Source organism: Lissotriton helveticus, chromosome 5_1, assembly GCF_964261635.1.
Source record: "Lissotriton helveticus chromosome 5_1, aLisHel1.1, whole genome shotgun sequence".
Taxonomy (NCBI): domain Eukaryota; kingdom Metazoa; phylum Chordata; class Amphibia; order Caudata; family Salamandridae; genus Lissotriton; species Lissotriton helveticus.
Window position 1 is genome coordinate 368,509,081 of NC_136065.1, and position 22,619 is coordinate 368,531,699.

At 46.7% G+C, this 22,619-nt stretch overlaps 1 protein-coding gene across 11 annotated transcripts in view; it reads left to right on the forward strand.

Moving 5' to 3' along the window:
* The window catches only part of UBR4 (ubiquitin protein ligase E3 component n-recognin 4), a 2,329,353-nt gene that overhangs the window by 113,381 nt on the left and 2,193,353 nt on the right, over positions 1–22,619 (forward strand). For all 11 annotated transcript variants that reach the window (XM_078642504.1, XM_078642505.1, XM_078642507.1 and 8 more), the window contains exons 7-8: positions 573–714; positions 1,035–1,159. In XM_078642504.1, the coding sequence (XP_078498630.1) occupies positions 573–714; positions 1,035–1,159 (267 nt within the window). The remainder of the gene's footprint in view (positions 1–572; positions 715–1,034; positions 1,160–22,619) is intronic.

The window sequence follows — 22,619 nt, forward strand, 5'->3', positions numbered from 1 at the left end:
GGTCCAAACGGGGGTGGCGTGGTGAGCACAAGAACGGCAGATTAAACCCAGATCCTTGTGACTGGGGTTGAATGTTTGCATTGTTCAGCATTCCATCAATGATGTTTCTTTTTCCGTTCATAATCTGGAACAACCTTGATTGCTAAGAACAAATTCCTAATAGTAACGGATCTGAGAAAAATCCTTACGCTCATTTGTTTCTTACTGCTGAAAAGGAAGAAATTGGGGCAGATATCCCCTTTAGTAGCTGTGTAGCCTTTTTTCTACTTTGTAGTTTAAAAGTATTGCAATAATGAACAAAGTAAGCTGTTTGCCTCCAAATGATCTCTTAGTAAAGGAAACTGCGAAGACTACACAGAGGTTGGCACATGGTCTCTTCACTTTCGTGACCTGCTCTTTAGAAGTGTGACTTATATTAGGTCTGTGTACTCTATTGTAATTGAATTATATAGGATTGCTGTTCTTCTGTACCATAGAGCTCTTCCGGGTCTTCAGTATAAATAATAATTCTTTTATTTCTGTAGTTGACAGTACGATTATGACATTGTCTGTTCTTATTATTTCATTTGTAGGTGGATCAGAAAAGTTACTTCGGGTCTGCTTGAACCTTCCCTACTTCTTGCGCTACATAAATAGATTCCAGGATGCGGTGTCTGCTAATTCTTTTTTCATTATGCCAGCTACTGTGGCTGATGCCACTGCTGTTCGAAATGGGTAAGCTGAGTGCTTATTTAAGCTTTTTCATGTCTGTGGCTAATGAATGATGTATAGTTCAACAATATGGTAGATGCTAGCTATTACCATTGTTTTGTCTCACTTTGCTTGAAGTTTGTTGCATGGGGTTTAACATTCACAGATTGTTTTCTCTTGTTGCTTTACTTGTATGCGCATCGTGATAGCTGTTTTATCTCGTCACTAACCTTCTTGGCTTATTGTCTGTGGCAACCAGCACTGTTTCTTTTTGGTTACTTTAATTTTCTATGTCGCCCCAGAGTGGTATCTCATTTGCAAATTCACAATTTATTTTGATGTAGGTTTCACTCTCTTGTTATTGATGTTACCATGGCATTAGACACTCTTTCTCTGCCCGTATTGGAACCTCTAACCCCGTCAAGGCTGCAAGACGTTACTGTTCTGGCCCTGAGCTGCTTATATGCAGGTAAGACAATGACAATTTCATTTTTGTCTGTACTTCAAATTTTCCTCACACTCTTTTGACATTGGGGACTTCACAAAGTGGGACTGCCATGAAAACAAAAATCTTTTTGTTTCCACTATATTGGATTTGTCAATAGATTCACATGCTTTGAATATACACCATCATCACACTGTGGAAATCCTTTGTATAACAACACTGCAAGTTGAAACCACACAAATAACAAGCATTTACAATGCAATGGTTTCGCCTTTGGAAAAGTTAGAGTTATTGGCATTGCTCATGACATTTCTTTTTTTTTTACTTATAAATAAATGGCATTGTTATTTATATTGCCAACAGCTCTCACAGCCCACACAGCTCTCTCAGCCCACACAGCCCACAGCCGACACAGCCCACACAGCTCTCAGCCCAACACAGCCCACACAGCTCTCAGCCCAACACAGCCCACACAGCTCTCAGCCCAACACAGCCCACACAGCTCTCAGCCCAACACAGCTCTCAGCTCTCTCAGCCCACACAGCTCTCAGCTCTCTCAGCCCTCACAGCCCACACAGCCCACACAGCCCACACAGCCCACACAGCCCACACAGCCCTCTCAGCCCTCACAGCCCTCACAGCTCTCAGCCCAACACAGCTCACAGCCCTCACAGCCCTCACAGCCCTGACAGCCCTCACAGCCCACACAGCCCACACAGCCCACACAGCCCACACAGCCCACACAGCCCACACAGCCCACACAGCCCACACAGCCCACACAGCCCACACAGCCCACACAGCCCACACAGCCCACACAGCCCACACAGCCCACACAGCCCACACAGCCCACACAGCTCTCACAGCTCTCACAGCCCACACAGCTCTCACAGCTCTCACAGCCCACACAGCTCTCACAGCCCACACAGCTCTCACAGCCCACACAGCTCTCACAGCCCACACAGCTCTCACAGCCCACACAGCTCTCACAGCCATCCGCCCACACAGCTGTCACAGCACAGCAGTTGTTCTCAGTGCAAGTGTGCACTGAAGCAGGTACTGTAGTAGAATTGGCCTATACCATGTACTGCACTGTGACATTTACACAGCACTTCATCCCCGGGCTGTGGAGCGCTCTGATTTGCACGGAGATCCTAGGTGCAAAGGTTTAAGATGGCGCGGGTTCGAGCGTGACCAGTGCCTGTGATGCTGGGTGACGCGTGTGAGGTCTGGAGATGGGGACTCTGCGCAAGCGCAGATCGGCCCTCTTACGTGGCTGGTTATAATATACTACTTTGCACAAGCGCAGACATGCCCTGCCTCTTACATGGCTGCGCAGCCAAGTTTTAATGTGCTCCATTTTTTTTTTTGCTGTTTGCAAAGTCCTCTTATTCCTGCTGGCACGGAGTGGTGCATCTTCGGCGTTTCACCCTGTGCGAGATTTGTTGAAGGAAGGAACAGATAGGAGAGGGGCTGCTCCATGACACTGTGGTTTCCTTGACAGTGGTTGCTCACTTTTTTTTGCTGGGGGAACGAACAGACAGGCTGACATTGCAGCACGCACACAGAAAGACGGACCTTAGACACTGCAGGCACACAGACAGACAGAGACTGCAGGCACACAGATAGACGGACACTGGAGGCACACAGACAGACAGACGGACCTCGGACACTGCAGACACACAGACAGGCTGACATTGCACGCACACAGACAGACGGACACTGCAGGCACACACACAGACAGACGGACCACGGACACTGCAGGCAGGCAGACAGCCGATCACCGCAGGCACACAGATAGACGGACATTGCAATCAGACAGATGGACACTGCAGGCGCACAGACAGCGGGACACTACAGGCACACAGACAGACGGACACTACAGGCACACAGACAGACGGACACTACAGGCACACAGACAGACGGACACTACAGGCACACAGACAGACGGACACTACAGGCACACAGACAGACGGACACTACAGGCACACAGACAGACGGACACTACAGGCACACAGACAGACGGACACTACTGTTTTCAACCTTAGCTCTGTGGTTATTAAAGCTTGCGGTGTCAGTGCTGAGGGATGGTCGAGTCCTTGGCGATGTGGGGAAAATAAAGTACCTATAAAGCATATCATGAACGGTGCATGACTCATAAGTGCAATTAAACAATATCTTAGGCGGACTACTACAACTGATGTCCAATCACATGCTGTGCTTCTGACAACCAACATGTGTGCGTAGCCGGAGCAACTCTATGTAGTACCCCTGATGATCACAGAAGGTCTCGCAGCAGATGGGCTATCAAGCCAGACCTAAAAAGGGGGTAAACGTACAGGAATCTCCTAGGTCATGTACTTTTACTTTCATTGTTCAATAGTGAATGGAGCGTAATGACGAAGTAAGCAATATATCCGGGTAAAATGTATCACAAATGGAGATTTATTACTAGAAGTCGACACAAAGAGGGGTAGTTACAAGCAGAAATTCAGTCCATAGCTGTCTTCATATAGAGCAAGATGTCCAATGCAGACGGCTGAAAGGAACTGACCACAGCACGTATCAAGCCATACCTGCGCATATCGATGTGGCACAAGAAGTGGGTTGTACGAAGTAAGTCCACTGGCAATAAACCCCCACCAGGAACACGTTGACAGCAGTTCAGCACTACTTCTTCGCTCTTCCAGCTGACTGGTAGAATATACTGCACATTACTTCACAGACACTATAGACACAGTCAGCAGACACTAGATACACAGCATACAGGGCACACCCCTCCCTCTGTCCAACAAGCACAAGTAGGCATCCTTATTTACCACACTCACAAAGCAAACCATGGTGAGAAGCATGTGACAGCCCCATCCTGCCCACGGTTTATACCTAGCATGGAAAACAAACACAATACACACACAAATACACCACAAACACAATGTAGCCAAAACAATCATCATGGGACTACGTAGCTTGCTCATGAATTGCACACCCTCTGCAATGGTGCACGTGACCCACAGCCTGTCTATTAACTACAACTAGTCCAAGCAAATCATGCTGTGATCCATTGACTGTCCATGATTCAACCACAACATGGTGCAATGCAACACATGGGACCCACAGTCTGCCCATGACTTAAATACAGTAAACACATGACACAAGCAAGCCCACGACTTATACACAAACATAACACGATGTAAGCGACTACACAGTCTGTTTACATGTTGCTCACAGTTTGACTTAAGAAAAAAAAACACAACTAGCCTGTTCAAGACGTAAACTTAACATGCAGCACATGATCCAAAACTGAATATGTGACGTGAAGATACACATGAAACGAGCCCATGACCAAGCCTGACTAACAGCGAGAACTTGCAGCTCCCCAACATGCATGCCAAAGGTACCCGATAAAATCAGAAGCAGTATGTCCATGCGCTTAGCCAACATGCAAGACACAAATCTAACCAGCATTCACCAACATACTGGATAAATATGTTCGCACTGTGCACTGTTACACTGCCATGCCCGAAACCTTTCATTCCTAAAATGGCATCCACAGCCCATAAAATAACCCAGAATTTTCAAATACCAATAAACAGTCAAGCAGACAGGCCCACACCATGCTTAAAAAGGGTGCCATTATGGCTTTCCTCTATAACATCCTGATATCTGTCATCTGTGAAGCTGCCACTTGGTGAACTCGCATACATTTACCAAACATTTCTGATTGTATATTCTAGCCCGTCAAGAGGCACTTGTGGGCCAAACTTCAATGGCTTTGTTCCAAACATCTGCATCATCTGCCCGCTAGCCACTGCTTTGGGTAAAATGCATTTAAGTCTATAAAGAGCATTTGTATCTAGAACTGTGCCTTTTGATATGAATTGAAATTTAAAGAGTGGATTTTGTAATTGTAAGCATTCGACTGCCAGAGATCAGGTAGGGTAGTGGCGAGAGGCTTAATTCCTACAGACCAGTCGTCCAGTTTTTCTCTTAGGCAGTTTCAAGACCTCCTTAAAATACTCGGGGCTCACCTACAAGCTGTTGAAAGCTCATTGTGGTATCATTTGTGCAAATTCAAGCTAACACGCATAGAAAACGCAGACAGTAAACTTCTATTTTGTGCTTCATGCTCTGAGCACGAACCACTCACCTGGACTTCCTCGGCTGGCCGGCCCTCCGCTCCTGTCCGGTTAGCCCCCCACCCTCGCCCGCTTCTTCCTCCTTCCAAGTGAGGCGGCCGGGGTGGCAGCGCTGCAGGCCAGTCCCGCCTCGCTTCACCCGGGTGCTGCGGGAGTTCCTCTCTGGGCTCCCAGTCTGCTGTCACCCGGCCGGGAGCAGCGCAGACTTCCAGCGCTCGCCGTGGCTCCTCTTCTCGCGCTGGGCGGCGGGGGGGGCGGGCACTTCCGGCCGGCCGCGCTGGGATTGGCCGGCCGGCTGAAGAAACCCGCGGGCGGGACGGGATACCAATATTTGTTTGTGAGGACACGGGGGGGCGGGAGAGGACGAGGGGGGCGGGCGGGAGAGGACGAGGGGGCGGGAGAGGACGAGGGGGGCGGGCGGGAGAGGACGAGGGGGCGGGAGAGGACGAGGGGGGCGGGAAAGGACACGGACGTCGGGAGGGAGGAGGGAACAGCAAACACGGCCCGGCCGGACCAGACACGGGGGCGTTCCCGGCGTCGCGTGACGTCGGCAAAAGGAAAAGAATCTCGGGAACGCCCCCGTGTCTGGTCCGGCATTGATGGACAGGCCCCTCGTCCAATGGCTAGGCTCCATTTATGGAGCCAGCCAATGAATGACGAGGGCCGACCCAAAGCCACACTACAGTTCTCATAAGATTTCTCCTGCGCAAAAGCTGCTTGCGCAGCTTTTTGCAGTCGAAACCTAAAAATGGGCAATCAGCATCATTAGGACTTTTTGTTTATTTACGTCCCTCTATAGACTGCTTTAGCCATCTTCCTGACCTTCTGTCACCATTCTTACGGTGCTCTTTGTCTCCACCCCTGAGGAGTATTTGTGTGATTATCTGTTTACTGTATCATTCTACCTCCTGTGGAGTGCTTGCATTACAGTGCATGAGGACACAGACTATTGTACAGACCTGACACTTTACATTCATTTGACACACTCAATGCACAAAGCAAGTCTTTTTAGTATTTTTCCCCATAGCAGCTTTCTTGTTGAAATTACCTGGATATGTTCAGGGGTTGATAATGTTCTGTACTCCAGGTCACCTCCGAGCATTTACCAATGATCAGATGCTATTTTGCTCAGTCACACAGTTGCTTTAGAATTAGTGGCATATATTGAGCATAGTGTTGATTTTATCTTGCCTCTTAACATGTTGTAATTCCCTATTTCTGCCAAATGTGCTTTGTTTTTTCCATTTACTTCTGTCTGGAGTTGGTCAGGAAAAAAGAAAATGGCATGCGAAAAGTGGTGTCAAGGAACATTCACGGATTTATGTTTTTAGGATGAGTGTACCTATTCTGGGATTTTATTGCCGTTGACTCATGTTCAGAGTGAATAAGCAAGAACAGATGACATCCAAAGGAGGCCTAAAAAAATGAATGAATGAATAAATAGGTGAATGCTAGAATGGTAAGAGTGGAGATTAGTTTCCTAAAGCCAACATGATTTTTGCTGGCCAAGAACTCACCGTTTCTTACCCATTCATGCACTCACCCATTCGTTTCGGAACTCCATTTTAGATCTGCATACCCAAATAACTCATCCATCCATCCATGTACCTTGTTATTGACTTATTTTTCACATTTAACCCCGCCACAATCCGCTCAGCCATGCAAATAAAATTGCCAGTTGATAAACACTTTCATTAAAATAAAAGCCAAACCGATTTGATTTGCCAGTGGTTTTTTTAATCTCAGTGAAAGTGAGTGTGGTTCAAGCTCGGTCCATGGATGCTCTTAGATTTTTATTTATTTTTTCCTTTTTTTTTTATTCATCCATGATAGTTACAAAAAATTACAATGCATTAAAATATTCAATGGTTTAAAACAAGACACAACAGTCTTAAAAAGTAATTAACCATGTGTACAATTGCGTTGCAGATCTAAGGTACATGACAATTCCTTAAAGTGCAAGTGCATAGGCCATCAAGGTGTATCCCCGGCATCACACATCATTCATCCAAATAGGACAGCACCGGCCCCCGAATCTCCATGCCTAATTTCCTTTTTTGGGCACCTTTTAGTACATATAGAGTATGTTCTAAATTAAAAAGGGTTCAGAATTTAGCCCTCTATAATTCAAAAGATGGAGCATCTTTCTGAAGCCACATTGAGGCAATACATAGCCTGGCTACAGCTGTAGCCAGAAAAATCAGTTATCTGTATCTATAAGCCAGCTGGTCACATCCTTCCCTCTCCCCTACCCCCTATAATATGTGAGCAGCTGACAGTCTGACTGGACCCCCCATGATTTCCGCTAAGAACTTCTCTAGGTGCCCCAAGATGTTACTTAAGTGCCTACATGTAAAAAAGATGTGCACAATGTCTGCGTCCTCTGTTCCACAACGAAAACATCTTCCATCATTTGTCCTCCCCATTTTAACAACCTGGCTGGGGTATAATAGAGGTTGAACAAGGTCTTATAGTGTTGTGCCCGGAGATTAGCAGACATCAGCAGCCTCTCCGCAAGTTCGATAGAGGCTTCTACCAGAGTGCAGCGGCACTCTAGCCTATTGTCCCATTTTGTATTAGACATATCTAAGTCACCAACCTTAGTGTCTCACAATAAATTGTACAGAGTGCCAATGCGTGCGCTTTTCCTCATGGCTTCAACTAAAGGATTTACTTCAACTTTCCATTGATTGTTGCATAAATAATTACAAATTTGCAAATATTTGTAAAATTCAAATCTGGGAAGGTGGTATTTCTCAACTAACATCTCAAAGGACATAACACCCCATTAGCATATAGATCGCCAATATATTGAATACCTTTAGTCTGCCATATATCTATAGTCCTATCCCAAAATGTAGGAGGTAGGAGTGTCGGAATTGTGAGCAGGGTATAGAGAAACCCTCTCTAATCTATAGTATATTCGCACAGCTTTCCCCACCTTGTAAGCAACATTTAAAACCTTAAACCTAGTTTTTTTTTATAGTAACTTGGCTCCAGGTTAGCAAATAGCCGATTTTTTGCATCACTACCCAATAACATTTGATATATGGATGCGGCCTCGGTGGCACTAATTGGTTCTACCCCTGTTAAAAACATATTCATATGTTGCAATATACATACAAAGTAGGATAAAGTAAAATCCAGCACTGCCCAGCCACCTTTCTCGCAGGGGAGAGTCATGTAGTGCATAGCTCTGCGGGGCTTACCATGAGCCCATAGAAACCTCGCACAAATTGACTGCAATGCTACGAGTTGGACACGGGGAATTTCTAGTGTACAGATCTAAAAAAATATAAAACTTTGGGTAGTATCAGTTTTAAGAACATTACATTGTCACACGAGTGAAAGGTATAGACATTCACACCGGTCCAATTGCTTCCGCACATCGTTTAAAATATTGCGCCAATTAACCTCCACCAGTGATTTTAAACATGTCCTCAATGTGACCCCTAGGTATGATACCTCACTCTGAATCCGATGATCGTCCAAGACAGCTAGATTAGAACATAAGATTTGTGTTTTTGCCACATTAAGTTTGTATCCTGAAGTGGCTCCAAACTCCAGCGCCCATTGCTCTGTTTTTGGCATAGCCATCATGGGTTTGGATTAACCACTGCCACATCTGCATATGCAAACACCCGATAATGTTCTTGCCTCCAAAATAACCGGCTCTATCCCTGCATTTTGTTCTAACATCATTAAAAACTGATCGATGTACAATGAGAACTGTAAGGGGGAGCAAGGACATCCCTGCCTTGTTCCCGTGTGATATATACCGGGTCCGATTCCAGGCCTGTTATACAAATTGTAGCTGTTGGGCAACGGTATAAAACTTGGATAGCTGAAATTAAGCTTTGCTTAAAACCAACCCGCCATAATAAAGCCCATAAAAATTCCCACACGACCCGATCAAACGCTTTTTCAGCATCTAACAAAATCAAGCTGAATTCGCTCCCCATAGTGTTTGCTATATCCAACAGGGTTACCACCCTCATAATATGGTTAGTTGTACCCCTCTTAGGGATGAACACATGTTGTCAAATCGACACCAACTGGGTTAATACTTCAGCCAACCGGGTCGCGAGGATTTTGGCATAAATTTTGCCATCTGAGTTCAATAATGATATAGGGTGAAAGGAACCTGGCTGTTCAGCTGGTTGATCTTTCTTTTTAAAAACAATGATGCTAGCCTCATCTCAAATCCGAGGCGCAGCTCCTACCTGGGCCTGCTGAAAAGTGGCGAGCATATCTGTTTTAAGTACTCCAAAAATAGTTTTGTATACTTCCAACAGAAGTTTGTCGGGCCCCGCTGCTTTGCCGGAGGCTAAATTATTAATAGCGCTTTCCGACTCCTCCATAGTAATAGGTGCCTCTAACAATTCTGCATCTTGCAGATCCAAATTCTTGCAGTTAAGGCTCTGCAGCAGTGTTTCCCCAGCTTGTACATTGTAACCCTCTCCAGTATAAAGCGCCTCATAAAAATCATGAAACACATTTAAAATTCCAACATCAGTCTCTATATCATTGCCCCTAGAGTCCACCACTGAGCTAATTCTCTGGGCCTCTCCCTTTAATCTCAGCCTCTGTGCCAAGAATCACCCAGTTGCCTGCCCATATTCATAACTTTGTTTCCTATTGATGGAGTATTTCTTGGCTATTTCTTTACTCCAGTGCAGATTGATGATTTTGGCCTTGCACAAGGCTACTTCTGTTTGCAAAGCGGAAATCTCCTGTGCAGCATGTATCCCCTGCATATGTTTTTCTTCTGCCAAAGTGAGGCTGGCACATAGTTCCTGTAGTGCTACTCGTATTTGTTTTTGCTTGTGTAGCCCAAAGCTGTGGGTCTCCCCCCTAAAACCTGCTTTGAAATCGTCCCATACGCACCCAGTTCCTGCAGTATAACTGTTTATAACCAAAAATTGCTCAACACACACTTTCATATGTGCCACATAGCTTTCGTGTGATAACAACTTCATATCAAATGAGAATGATCGTGGCCTAATTCCTGACCTGAGCATACTTAAGTTCAACACTAAAGGTCTATGGTCTGAAGAAACCTGTGGGTACACCTGAATTTTAGCACCAGAAAGTAAAAGACCCAATAGAAACAAAGTATCTTTTCTTACTAATTTCTGGTGTGGGCACGAGTAAAATGTATACCCAGGATCCACCACTCTTAAAGCAGTCCATGCATCCACCAGTCCATGATCACCCAATAAAGACAGAAGCGCCTTAAATACCTTGGGCTTCCTCCCATTATAAGGTTTGCTATCATCCTGCAAAGCCCTTTGTTCAAGGTGTATATTTAGGTCACCACACAAAATTAACGGGGTGGGCCATAGTGCTAATTCCACATTCAACCCTTCGATTACTAGGGCCTCCTCAAAATTTGAGCCATATATAGAGCATACTGTGCACTTCTGACTAATGATCATACATTCCACGATAGCCCACCTCCCTTGTTTAGCCGCCAATGCTCTACCTGTCCCTTGTACATGATTCTTAGCCAAAGTACATACTTTGATGATGCAAGATGGCCGCCTAGCAGGAGCTCCCTATTGAAGCTCCGGGGCATGGAATCACAAAGTTGTGAAAATTCCTGTGTATGCCCCCCCCCAGCCATGCGTTCGCTCGACAAGCATTGATAGATGAATATCGCTACAACTAAGCCATGCTACTAAGCGTCCATCAGATCGACGATAACAGCAAATTTGATTCAACTGGGAATAACCTTACCTGGTTCATGCAGCCGATTGACTCGGGAGAGGATCGGAGCTGTGACCGGTCTGATGTAGATGCCGTGCACCGTAACGTCCAACAGATATCTAGGAGTACTCAGGCTGTAACAGTTGGCTGATCTGTGTCTGGTGCTTGTGACCGGCTTCAGCTTTGCTGCTGGGCTCACGGCTGACTCGGGTGGAAATCGGAGTTGGCACCAGGCTGGCGCACATGATGAGCTGCGACTCCGCTGCCTCTGGTGAGACCCCCTACCTCGTGGAATGTTGTTGGTGCAGTTGCGGAGCCCCTGCGCTGCTACCTCTTGGTTGGTCCCCCGCCCTCATGGGATGTCGCTGGTGCAAGTGCTGAGCTCCAGCGTTGCGGTAGCCGGGTGAAGCCCCCTACCTCACATGCCGTCGCTCCATTCTCCCGAGCCAGTAGCGGTTTACCCCAGTCAGGCGGTCTGGAGCGCCACGATCTAAACTTTGCTCCGGGCTCTGTGATCTGCGTGGCCAGCTGGCGCTTTCGATGTCCCTGGTTTGCTGTTGATTGAAGAAGGGCGGAGATGTTGCTTTTGGGGGTGGGACAGACGACGCCACTCCGCTGGAGTGATTTCCTGCTTGGTTTGGTTGCTTGGTTGCTGTTGTGTCGTGGTTGGGTGTGGCGTGACGGCCCGCTCCTTCACGGTTTGTATTTGTGTGTAACTATGGTCGGTACAATCTGAGCCTGAATTAACATCACTGTGCTCGATGGAGAGGAGGCTTCGCGCTGCATGATGGAGAGGCTCTTGGCAGTACCCTGATGAGGTCTGAAGGGGAAACACAATCAGAGTCCTAGAGACGCTTGGGTCCTCGGCGTTTCCCCTCTGCTGCTGCCGCCTCCTCTGCCCTGATTGGTAGGGACTCAGGGTTGATGGGTTGAACCAGCAGTCTGAGCCCTGACATTTTTGGCCTGCCTGCTGACGTGACTAGCACTCCTTGAGAAGCAGCATAAAACAGTCCAGTGACGGCGGTCTTACTGACCTGGTCTTGTTTTTTGGACCCTGACCGGATGGTGGCCGTCACTCCTGGCACCCATTTTGTTTTGATTTTTTTGGCTCCCCATTTGTCCCCCTTCCTCATGCCCAGAGACGACGCCCCCCTACCTTGGACCTGAGGCTCTGGCAGTGAAGGGAAATAGAAAAAGGACTTTTTCTTCTGCACTCCTAGGGCGGCCATCTTGGAATGGAGCCCTCACTAAAGGCTATGCCAATCTGACTGGTCCCCTTGTTAATTAGCTCTGTAACAGAAATGGTATCAACGGATACTGATTCCCACCCAATCTCTTTTTGGCAAGCTTGATTCTAGGCTTTCAATAGCAGCCTGTCCTTGAGCTGGTGTCTTGTTTCGCTCACCAAAGCATCTCGAATAGTTTCCCCCCATATTGGGCGTTGGACTCACTCTACGAAACGCCAAGCTGTTCTAAGGCAGTTGACCTTTTATCCTACATCACATTAAGTTGAGGTGATTTTTACATCTTCTTGCGGTCTAATATTTTTGACACGAGGTGATGTTTACCCCCTATTATGTCTTTTAGGACTGAACGTTTCCCACATAATTTAGCCTGAACAGCTGCAGGATATTATTAATCCTATGCTCTATATACACCCTTAAGGATCTACCGCATGTCGGTTCTTCAATGCACTAATCATGTCCTGTAATATAGCCTAAGCTGCGGCTGCACACTATTAATCTTATATCTGATTGTGTCTAGTAATTGTAATTTAGCGTGTGCAGCTTCATGCCATTTTTATTCTTATGTTATATATGCACTCTTACTGATCTACCTCATTTCGATTCTTTATTGCACTGATTGCTTCATGAAATGCAGGACGGAACAGCTGCGGGATATTATTATTCACATGTTTGAAGGTTTATGGTAACTCAATGTTCTTCATTCTGATTCTTTAAAGTATTGAACGTATCTTTATATGCGACTCGACAATCCAGTACACCTTCACCTCTCTGTGCCCTACTGAACTGTTAAAGCCTGTAGTCTTTTTCTAACCTTTCTTTTGCCCCCTTATTTCCTCTCTCTTTCGCCCTGGCTTGTAACAGGTTTTCACCCCCTCATTCACTCATGCCGCATGGTTCTTCCTAATCACCGTTCTTGATCCTCCCCTATCTTCCCCCCTTTACATTCCCTTGGAACGCCTTTTCCACCGCACACCCTCATTACTTGGCCCTCTCTGGGGGTTTACTCGAGCTTCTGGCTTTCCCCCTGTTCTCCCTAGGTTCACTCCCCCTCCCCTCCCCATTCCTCTTTCCTTCCCTCACTATTCTTCTCTCCCCCATGACCTTTCTAGAGGATTAACATGCCTCCCCGTAATCACCCCCTCGCTACACCGGATTCACCCATAACTAGACATGGCTCCAATTCTTGGACCATCCTTTACCCCCCTAAACTCTCCAAAATAGCTAAGAAGAAATTTCAGCACAAATTATTAATATGTTACAAAGAAACCTTATTCATGGATAACTACCTCAGTCTCACCTCCTCGATAAAAACAAACTACATCTTCTACTCCAAACGCCCCTCCAAATGGAAAATTATCTCCTCAACCACCTCCCCATTTTGAAATCATGCAAAATCCCATACGGTTAGAAACTATCTACCTCCCCCTCCCCCGCTTTTCAAGGCAAATTGACATCTCTATTTTCAAATCTGGCAACATCCTCATTCAAGCCTCTGAAAAACACCTCACCATCTTTGAAACCCATTACAGCACCTTATCTTACCTTCTCTCGAAATCTCCCTCCAACCCTCCAACCTCCCTTTCACAGATGGACCTCCCTCCCTTTCTCTCTCCTACTTCCACCCCTCCTCTCTCTGACACTTCAATTACCTTGGATGTCTCCGAAGACCTCACGCACCATTTCCCTCACACGCACCATTTCCCTCACACGCACCACTTCCCTCCCATGTCAATTACCGTCCCTCCTTCCAAGTCCCATACAGCCACTCAAACTTTAAGTTCTCCTCTTGATTTGTTACCTCCTTACTCTAATTCCCCCCTTTATCTTCTCCTTCCTCCCAACTCCCTAAATCAGATCTCCCTTCGGCCCAACTACTGACGCCAATTCCTCCCTCTCCTAACTGCACTAACCAGAACGTCTGCCTTACTCACTCTCCTCACGCACCCTTTCTTCCCCTTGACTCTCAATGGGCTCCAGTGAATCTCCTCTCTCTCCTCCCTCCCCTCCCTCCATCCATCATCCAGAATACCCCTCTCCACCCCCACCTGGGCTCCCACCCCGCCCCACCACAGACCTTCCGTCCTGACTATCTCGGAACACTCTCCTCTCCCCCCGACCTGGTCCCTATCTCTTATAACTCAGACACTCTTTAACATAGAACTCCAACTCGCTAACCTGTCGTTTGAACTCTCATCTCTCAGGAATTACGTCAATTTCCTCTCCGCACTTAACCGCCCCAACCTCTCTATTCCCCTGGGCTCTGTCCAAACCAACACCTCATTCCTCCAACAACGGAAATCTCCCTCTGTAACAACACAGATAGTACATCCCATGCCTCTAGCCAGCTCCCCTCTCCTGATCGCAGTGTCCTCGGTCACTCTTTCCCACATAACTCTCTGATAACTGACCCTCCTGTCCCCCACACATCCATCCCTGTGATCCTTGGAACGAACCGAATGCCAACCTCTCCAGCTTCCCCTGGGCTGCCTCCGCAACATACCACTATCCATTCTATCCCCCCTCCCAAATCCAATCCTAAACCCTTTCCTGCATGCTGGTTAACTGTCGCTCTGCTGCTTGTCATGCAATTGAAATTTCGGAAACCATCCTTAGTGAAACCATTGACATCGCCTTTCTTACTGAAACTTGGCTCAGTGATCACTCTTCTTCCATTCTTGACATGCTCTCTTCCCCTGGCCACTCCATACTTAGGAAAGATAGACCTGACAGAATCGGAGGTGGTCTTGCCATAATCTATGAACACTAACTCCAACTCTCACTTGTGCAGAGCTCTGAACATTCTACTTTTGAATATCTCAGGAGCGAAACTCAGAGTGCATTGTTCCCTGCCAATCCGCCTTCACAATATCTATCACCCCCGTAGTGACTCGCTTCCCTTTGTAAAAGAATTGTCCGACCTGCTTTCTCAATCCTCACTTTCCAATTCTGAAAACCTCTTCCTCTGGGACTTTAAACTCCCTTGGAACAAAAAGGATGATCCTTTGGTTAACCTCCTTATGGATCTACTTGATATTAATGACCTGAAACAACTCCGCCACTCGCCTACTCACACAAAAGGAGCCACTCTGGACGCTATCATTACAAGCTCTGATTTGGCCTCCCTTTCCTCCATTGTACCCATCGACTGGTCTGACCATCACCTTATCACGATCTCTAACAAGATGCTACCCCCTCCCCCCAAAATCATCAAACAGAAGAAATTGACTAGAAATTTCCATCTTATTCCCCCGGGTGAACTTGAGTCTAAAGTCACAGCGCAACTTCGACTTCCTCCTCTTTCCCTAAATGCTAATGACCTCACCGAGCTCTTTAATAAATCCATCACGGTTGTCCTTGACCAAAATTGCTCCAGCCAAACTTAAACTTCAGCAAAACACCTCCTCCAAATCACGGTTTAATACGGATCTCAACAACGAGAGGTGCGCCCTTAGGTCGAATTAACGCATTTGGAGACAAAACCTGTCCCCTCCAAATCTCGCCCTCCTCAGATCCGTCAAGTTCAGTTACAAAAAGCATATCCTTAATATTAAAGCGGCCTTCTTCCGCTCACATTTGGACCAGGATAAAAATAGACCCAGGGAACTATTCAGCATTATTCATACCCCCCCGTGTTACAGCCACTATTGTGAGATGTGAAGAGATTGCTAACTACTTCTCAGAAAAAATCTCCAAAATCGATCACTCCTTCATCTGAACTCCCCTTCCACACTGCTCTCTACCCCCTCACGACCCCTCATCTCTGCCTCCAGTCATTTCTCTTCCTGAATCCAACCCCACCAAACTTGAGGAAAAAAAACATGCTTCCTGGCATCACTTCCATCCAGTGACTGAGCTCAAAGTCCTCAACGTCATTGCCAGACTTATACCATCCTCTCACTCCAGAGACTCTCTCTCTGCCAACCTTGTCCAAGATCTTAAACACATCATTGTCCCTTTCTGGACCTCTATAATCCACTTCTCCTTTACCACGGGATGTATCCCTTTTTCCCTCCAACTTGGACAAATCAATCCCAACTTGGACAAATCAATCCCATCCTCAAAATCCTGCTGCCGACCTTAATGACCTAAATAATCTTTGGCCTATCTCTAACCTTCCTCTTCTCTCTAAAGCCCTTGAAAAATGGGCCCTGCGCCAATTAGAGACACCCATCAACACATTCAATTTGTTGGATTCTTTGCAATCAGGTTTCAAAAAGGGCTGTAGTACGGAAACCGCAATGCTCAATATAATTGATGATATCCATCACAAGGGTCAGTCCTCCCTTCTCATTCTCCTTGATATCTCTTCTGCTTTCGATAATGTTAACCACTCTACTTTACTTAACACTCTTAAAGATCGTTTTGGTCTCAACGGTTCAGTTCTCAAATGGTTCTCCTCCTTTTTCCAGCACAGAACTCCGCAAATTAAAGTTCACGACTGCCTTTCCAAACCAGTGCCTGTCTCGCTGGGTGTCCCCAGGGGTCTATTCTCTCTCCCTCTCTTTTCAACCTCTTTATGGAACCCCTCACCCTTATTCTTAAGCATGCCGAAACCAAGTATCACATCTACGCCGATGACACACAACTTTATCATAAGATTCAATCCCGCTCTGACATACTACACCTCAATGACGCCTTGACTAAGATTCAATCCTGGTTCCACTACAACTACCTCAAACTCAACCCCCAAAAAACTGAAATCATTCTTTTCTCCTAAAAATAGCCCGCTCCCTATCCAATCCTGAATCTCGGACCTTACAGCTCTCAACTGCTCTCTCACCTTATCCAATTCAGTTAAATCCCTCGGAATTAACATTGACCAGAACCTTTCTCTTATCTCCCACATGAAAAACTCTGCCAAAAGTGCTCTCTTCACTCTCTATCACCCCAAGAAACTAAAACCATTCATTCCTGCTGATGACTTAAGATCAGTAGTCCAATCGCTGGTCCTGTCTAAAATAGACTATAGTAATGCCATTCTATCTGGAACACCTAAAGTCCACTTAACCCCAATCAAATCCTTTCTTAACCTAGCTGCTAGGCTCATCTCCGACCTCAAACGGTTCAATCACATCTCCCCTACCCGTAAAGCCCACAATTGGCTTCCCATTGAAGGCAGATCTACCTATAAGACCGCCTGCATTACGCACAAAGCCCTACATCAACACACCCAGCTGTACCTCGCAGATAAGCTCATCAAAGCGTGCTGCTCTCGAACACTGAGGACCTTAAACACACTCGTTCTTGTCCTCCGTTAAACAAGAAATCCACTCAATCACGCTCCTTCTCCGGAAATACGCCTACCATCTGGAATGCACTCCCTAAAGAACTTCGGTGCAACCCCTCCTACTTCAGCTTCAAAAAAGACCTCAAACTACACCTCTTGGCAAATTCTGTGGCCCTTAAGCCCTTCTCTGGGTTCTTATCCCAACCCGGTTTCCTACTGTTTAGGATCCCCCCTTCTAATTTCCCTATGCTCTTTCTCCACCTTCTTTTTACACTTCCTTCTTTTCTTCTCCCTCTATCTCACTAATCCCATTTATAGGCCCTTCCTGATACACTTGATTTTTCCCTACCCCCCTCACAGCCTCTCCCCATTCTTACATCCTGCCCCCCTCCTTTCTATCCCCCTTTCTCCACGACAACCTCTCTTCTCTTGACTTCCTGTTGATTTTTGCACCTTGTTTTAACCAGATTGAATAAATTGCGCTCTTATCTATTGTTTTATTGGACTTGTATGCTACCTTAGTGTATTTTTTGCTATTTTATTTTTATAGCTGCTCATGTGACCCTTGCAAAGCGCTCTGATACCCTTGGGTCCAGCCAGCGCTATATAAAACCTTTCAAATAAATAAATAAAATAAAATACTAATACAGTTAACCCAAGTTCCGCCAGTACTTTTCTTTTGGCCCATGGGATATGGGTTTCCTGAATGCATACCAGGTCTGCCTGGAGCACCCGTAGTTCATTCGCAACCTGTTGCCGTTTATTATAATTGTTCAAACTGCATACATTCAGGGAGCAAAACCAAATACCACCATATGTGCCCCAATCCCCCATCTATCTTCCCTATATCTTTATGCTTACAGACTGTGTGCCTGGAACCATTGAGTTCCATGTTTTTCTGCAAAGTACCATCATGGATTATTTCTACTAGTGCCACCACCCACCGCCCTAGGCCCCGCCAACACATCTCTCCCAGCCCCCGCCTCTCCCATACATGGCTTCAGCTGAAGCCGTGACCCACCCCCACCCTTCAACAAACTGGAGGCTTGGAGACACAGGATCTCTAAGATGGATTGAGCTTCTCGCACCCCCCGGACCTCCCTGCCCCACCCAATGCTTTAATCACTAGAGTATACACCCACACCTCTATGCATAAAGGAAAAAAAGAAGACAAATTAACAGCACCATAAGTGCGCAAACCAGAAAGAAGGCATCCATATTGCATCTCATAGTGACATAATCTATGCACCAAGTCTAAAGCGCTTTTTTCCCCCCTTTCTTTTTTTTTCTCCCTTTACCCCTTTTACAAGGGTTGCAAATACTCTTTAAGCGCTAATTCTGCTGTACAGAACCGCACCTTCTCGTGGATAATCTTGAGCTTAGCTGGGTTCAGCAAACAGGCTTGTGCACCTTTGTCCCGAAATGGGGTGATAAGCTGGCGTAATTGCCATCTCTTCTCTATGGTTAGAGGGCAGTAATCCGGGCGCACAAAAAACTCTAACCCCTTCCAACTTTTCTTTCGATCTGGTCGCACCAGATCATATATTGCTTCTCTCACCAGGAAATTATTTACTAATATTAAAATCGCTCTTGGTCTAGCAGAGTTCTGGCCTGGTCTAATGCGCTGTATGAATGGAAATCTATGCACCCTCTGGATCTCCCGGCTACAGTCCCATTGGGTTAACCCGGGGAAGGCTTCAGAGAAAAGTTTGTTAATGAATTTCCGCGCATCTTGCCCCTCTGCCCCCTCAGGAATGTCCAACACTCGAAGATTATTGCGCCGAAGGCGATTTTCCAAATCCGTGATCTTCCAGAGGATATCATCCAGCGCAAGGCTTCTGTTGCTTTCTGCGCAGCAAGTTTATTCGCCAGGTTCGATATACGGGTCCCAGCCTCATTAAACCGGTCAGCAAACTCTGAGCATGATTTTGCAATCTTCCGTACCGAGTTCTGGAGTTTGCGACAAGCCCCTTGTGTGCGCAGGCTCTGTGCGAGTCTCCTCATTATGGGCCATTATTATTAATATTAGGTGAGCTTGTATAGGGCAACAGCTGCCTCAGCAAAGAGGCGTCTCGGCGCTTGCAGCCATGACAGAAGAGCGCAGAAGCTAGACCGTAGGAAATAGGAAAGTTCATTGTTTGGCGGCAAGGTACCGAGAGGACCGAACCCCAGCTCTGATGCGCTTCACCCGGGGGACCGTAGCCAGGAATTGCTCGGCCGAGCGCAACTGGCTTGTGGGTACATAGGGGATCAAAAGATTGGACAACATCTCAGGGGAAGACCATTTTATGATTTTGAAGGTCAGGCAGAGTGCCTTAAATTGAATCCTTTGAGGCATAGGCAGCCAGTGCAGGCGCCGCAGTGTGCCCGTCGCAAAGCACGTTCTAGGCTGCCGCAATAGGACACAGGCAGCTGCATTCTGGACCCGTGAAAGGCGCGTAACTTCTGCCTTGTTGGCTCCCAGCAAAAGTGAGTTAGCATAGTCTACCCTGGACAGAATAGTGGCTTGGACTATCAACTGGTGGGTGGGTGGGTCAAAGAAGCCCAGCATAGGTCTCAGTTCACTGAGGAGACCAAAGCAGGTGACAGCGATCTTCTTGTTATGCTCCTGAAACCCAAGATTAGAGTTGAACCAGACTCTATGCTCTGGTAAATACCAGCCAGGGAAATGTCCTCAGGTTTCTCCTTAGCATCTAAATTAGGTTGGATTCCATTGACCATTTCAGTCTCCGCCATAAACAAATAATCCCACTGATATGAATCTGCGCGCTCAGCCGAGAGGAAACCTGCGCCCACACCTACATCACCCCGCTTGCGCACTGTTTTTAGGCTGCTCTCTGGAGAGCCATGTGAATGAATACCCTTGCATTTATCCGGGTCAGATTCATCCCCGGAGGTACCCGAGGGGTCAGACATCGAGTAGAAGGGAAGGTTCACAGAGTTGCTCTCTTTCCTTAAATCCTGTTCGACCATTCTTTTTTTTTTTTTGGTTACCATATCCCCTCTCTTCAGGCTGATTCTGCGAAATTTCCTCACTTCTCCGCCTTTTTTGATGACCCCCGGGAGATGTCCCATGTTACAGCCGTTTCTGCATTTCTTTCTCCATTCTTCTCCTCTTTTAATGAACCCTGGGGGTGCCGCCTGCAGCCTCCTCATGCTCAGCTAAAGAATCCGAAGGAGAGTTCTTCCCCTGTATGCCTTTACCCATATTCAATGTATGTTCAGAGTTGGCAGGAGTAGAAGGAAGATTTTTCTTTACTTTCCCCGTACAAAATAAAGCAGAGAGAGACTTCTTACCGCCCTCCACGTGAGTACTGTCCTTTTTTAGGTCTCGCCTGTCGATGCGCATCGAGCTTGCGAGACTATTGCGGCTTAAACAACCTTTAACTAACAAGCAAGGAATCGTGGCGATTCCTTGCAGTGCCCGTGACTTTTAAGCTCAATGCGCATGTGCATTGAGCTTAAAAGCGCGTGCACATCAGTTCCCTCAGCCGCAATCGCCGTCTGTTCCCTCAGCCGCATTCCTCCGACACCTTTTGAAGTGAAGCTTAGCTTCACTTCAAAGGCCCCGGCTTCTTCACACCCACATGCCGCTCTCCCCGCTCCGCCCCCTCCCGCGTCTTCACACGTCTCACGGCCGGCAGGCCGTCTCATATTTCTCCTCCCTCCCTCACCTCCCTCCCTCAGCACGGGTACAGTCGGGACCACTCTGTGCGCTTGCTTTTGGATTTCGCAGCACTTTCCCAGTTGCCTTATTAGCCACCCGGGGTGTCACCAAAGTGCCTTGATTAATGCCGTGGCAGTGGAGAGGGGTGCCCCTGCTGTCACAAAGTGAATCACATTTTTCAACTTCTCGCCCCAATAGTTCCGCTCCCCAGCCTCTCTCCTGCCCGTCACTTTCCACCCTCGTTGCACTAAAAGCGAAAGTAAGTAAAAGCGCCTCGTTTAACAAAGCCCTTTACTTCCTGACCAAGAGAATGCCCGAAAATACAGGTATTTCAATGCAGGCTAGTCATGTCTTGCTCCCAGCACACAGTGTGCTCCTAAACATACATCTCTTCTTTGCTGCTCCTAAGTGTCTATCAGCGTCTATACCCTATGTCTTTGCACCCCTCCCTCCCCTGCACACCATCCCACACGGTCCCCAACTACCCCCAAAACATTTTAACCTCAGTCTGCCACACTTCCTCTCTCTCTGAGCCTGTCTCTTCTGCTATCCCAGAACTCGCGAACAGGCTCCTCTCCCCATGAGTCTTTCCCACTGCCCTCCCTACTTGAGGCCCTCAGTTCATCTCTTCCTCTCCTCCTGCAAAACTTTCAGGTGAGTTGTATCTCCCCCTGCCATTTGCTCTGGCCCCTCCCACCTGTCCATCAACCTTCCGGTGCCCTGGTGCTGCAGTCATAGCTAACTCTTGCATCGGCTCTTGCTGGCTATCGGCTTATTGCTAAATTAGCCACCTCTTTCTTCATTCAACCCTCAATTCCGACATGATGTGGACCTGTTTCACCCTCACACAATCTGCCCTCTCTTGCCCTCGGTGCCTTTCAGTTACTCTCAATGTCCCAGTCATTTAACTCCTTAACACATACGTAAAAATAATTGCCATTTATAACGCCAATAGCGCCAACAAATACAGACCTACGACATAAGTAAAACACATTGACCTTTACATGCACAGCCACTGAAAATGAATTTGCATTATTTCTGCAAGTGTTTTTTTTATGCCGTTAGGAAATATTTATTTATATTTACGTTTCCAGGCCGTAGTTGGGTATAAGTTCCAGGAACCGAGCAGATACTAACTTTTAGTATTAACTTTCGATAAAGTACATCTGCTGCTTTGAAGTTTTTTTTTTTTTTATACCTGAGTCCAGTATTTTTTTTAAGCTTTCTGGTCGTGTCTCATATCCTGAAGAATACCAAATTTTTCCAGTTGGTAATTTTTATTTAATGCGGTGTGATGGGAAGAGTATAATGAGTAAAGAGTGCCAGACCCATTTAAAGAAGTTATTGCCGAGTAGATATATTAATCAATTGGCTGTGAGCCTACAAAAACATGACATCCACCACCACCGCATCCACCACCACCACCACACCCACCACCACTACATCCACCACCACATCCACTACAACCACCACCGCATCCACTACAACCACCACCGCATCC